Genomic DNA, 1,858 nt, shown 5'->3' with positions numbered 1-1,858 from the left:
CTAGCCAATAGTATTGAGAAATTTTGAAAAAAATTGACATGCATTTGCAGAAGTTAGATAAGAAAGTGATCAAACTCACGCTCATGGTTAGCCGTTTGGAGTCCCAAGGTAAGCTGCCATCCCAAACTGAGCCAAACCCTCGACACAATACGAGCGCTAGGACATTGAGGAGTGGAAAGGTTATGGAGCCATGCCTGATACGAGTTGCGCCCACGACACTAGTCAAGATAAGGAGAAACTTGACACGGAGACCCCAGTAGAATCAGCACCACAAAAATCATTTGCAGTACCACCTTCATTTCCTAGAAGACTTGTCTAGTGCAAGAAGGAGTGAGACGAGAAGGAGATCCTGGACACGTTTCGAAAGGTAGAAATCAACATACCTCTTTTCGATGCGGTTAAGCAGATCCCATGATACGAAAAAAGAGTTATGCATGAGTAAAAGGAAGGTCTTGGGCAATGAAAAGGTGAGTGTCGGAGAAAATGTCTCCCTCGTTCTGTAAAGGAAAATACTGCCAAAATGTAAGGACCAAGGTATGTTTTTCATATCTTGTAAAATAGGTAGTGTCAGCATTAAAAAAGTAATGTGTGACTTAGGAGTATCAATTAATGTTATGCCTTTTTCAATTTATAAACTACTTAACGGGGTCCTTTGAAGGAAACATGTGTAATTATTCAGCTTGAAGATAAATCCGTGGTGTATCCAGAGGGAGTATTGGGGGACGTCATTGTCAAGGTAAACGAGCTAATATTTCCTGCAGACTTCTACATTATCAACTTGGAGGATGACAATTCAGCCAATTCATCTGACATACTTCTCGGGAGGCCATTCTTGAGTACCACACAAACAAAGATTAACGTACGAAGTGGGAAACTCCCTATGGATTTCGATGGGGAAGTAGTGAAATTCAATTTCTATGAGGCCATGAATCGCCCTAGCATGATTTCTAATGTTTCTAATATTGATATAATCGATCCTTTAACTGAATTACATTCAGAATATCATGAAGAGGATGAATTATGAATTGTTCTTTGTAGAAGTCTAGAATTTGATGGCATGAAGAAACTAGAGGAGTGGATAACCTTTGAAGAATCTGTTCAAGAAACAGTGGATCATATGGAGGTGTCGCGATTACGAAAATTTTAGGTAAAATTTTTGAATTATCTCATTCACAAACCAAGCTTGTACCATCTGCTTTGCAGGCTCCAAAATTAGAACTCAAACCACATTCAGACCATTTGAAGTATGCTTTTCTCGACAAAGGAAATACCTTAATGGTAATAATCTCGAGTAAACTCTCGAAGGTAGAAGAAGAAAACTTGGTACGAGTTCTTAGAGACTATAAAGAGGTAATTGGATAGACGATAGCTGATATTAAGGGGTTGACCCCTTCAACTTGCATGCACAAAATTCAAGTTGTGGATAATGCTATTCCCAAAAGAGAGGCTCAAAGGCGTCTCAATCCACCAATGATGGAAATGGTAAGGAAGGAAGTTCAAAAGTTACTTGATGCTGGGATGATCTATCCCATTTCTGACAGTAATTGGGTCAGCCCGGTCCATGTAGTACCGAAAAAGACTGGTGTAACTCTAATTGAGAATTTGACAGGTGAGATGGTTCCCATTCGGGTCCAAAACGGGTGGAGAGTCTGCATCGATTACGGGAAGTTGAATTCCTTAACTTGAAAAGATCATTTTCCGCTTCCTTTTATTGACCAGATGTTAGAACGTTTAACTGGGAAATCTTATTATTGTTGTCTTGATGATTACTCAGGGTTTTTCCAGATTCCAGTGGCATCGGAGGATCAAGAGAAGACGATGTTTACATGTCCATTTGGCACATTCATTTACAGACGGA

The 1,858-nt window shown here is 39.8% G+C and overlaps 1 protein-coding gene across 1 annotated transcript; it reads left to right on the top strand.

Annotated features, from left to right (window-relative positions):
• Nucleotides 1–392: 392 nt before the first annotated feature.
• Nucleotides 393–1,024, top strand: LOC108465645 (uncharacterized). The gene is made up of 2 exons (XM_017766016.1): nt 393–467; nt 680–1,024. The coding sequence occupies exons 1-2, from the start codon at nt 393–395 to the stop codon at nt 1,022–1,024; spliced, it is 420 nt and encodes a 139-aa protein (XP_017621505.1).
• The last annotated feature ends 834 nt before the right edge of the window (nt 1,025–1,858 follow it).

The sequence above is a fragment of the Gossypium arboreum genome, chromosome 3, assembly GCF_025698485.1.
Source record: "Gossypium arboreum isolate Shixiya-1 chromosome 3, ASM2569848v2, whole genome shotgun sequence".
NCBI lineage: Eukaryota > Viridiplantae > Streptophyta > Magnoliopsida > Malvales > Malvaceae > Gossypium > Gossypium arboreum.
The sequence above is the reverse complement of the archived record's forward strand: the minus strand, read 5'-3'. Positions and strand labels throughout refer to the sequence as shown.

Excerpts from the sequence above, each read along its gene's own strand:
- LOC108465645 (XM_017766016.1), top strand. The coding sequence starts at position 393 with ATGCGGTTAAGCAGATCCCATGATACGAAAAAAGAGTTATGCATGAGT. Across the intron at positions 468-679 it reads AGGTCTTGGGCAATGAAAAG|CTTGAAGATAAATCCGTGGT; the intron begins GTGAGTGTCGGA and ends GTAATTATTCAG.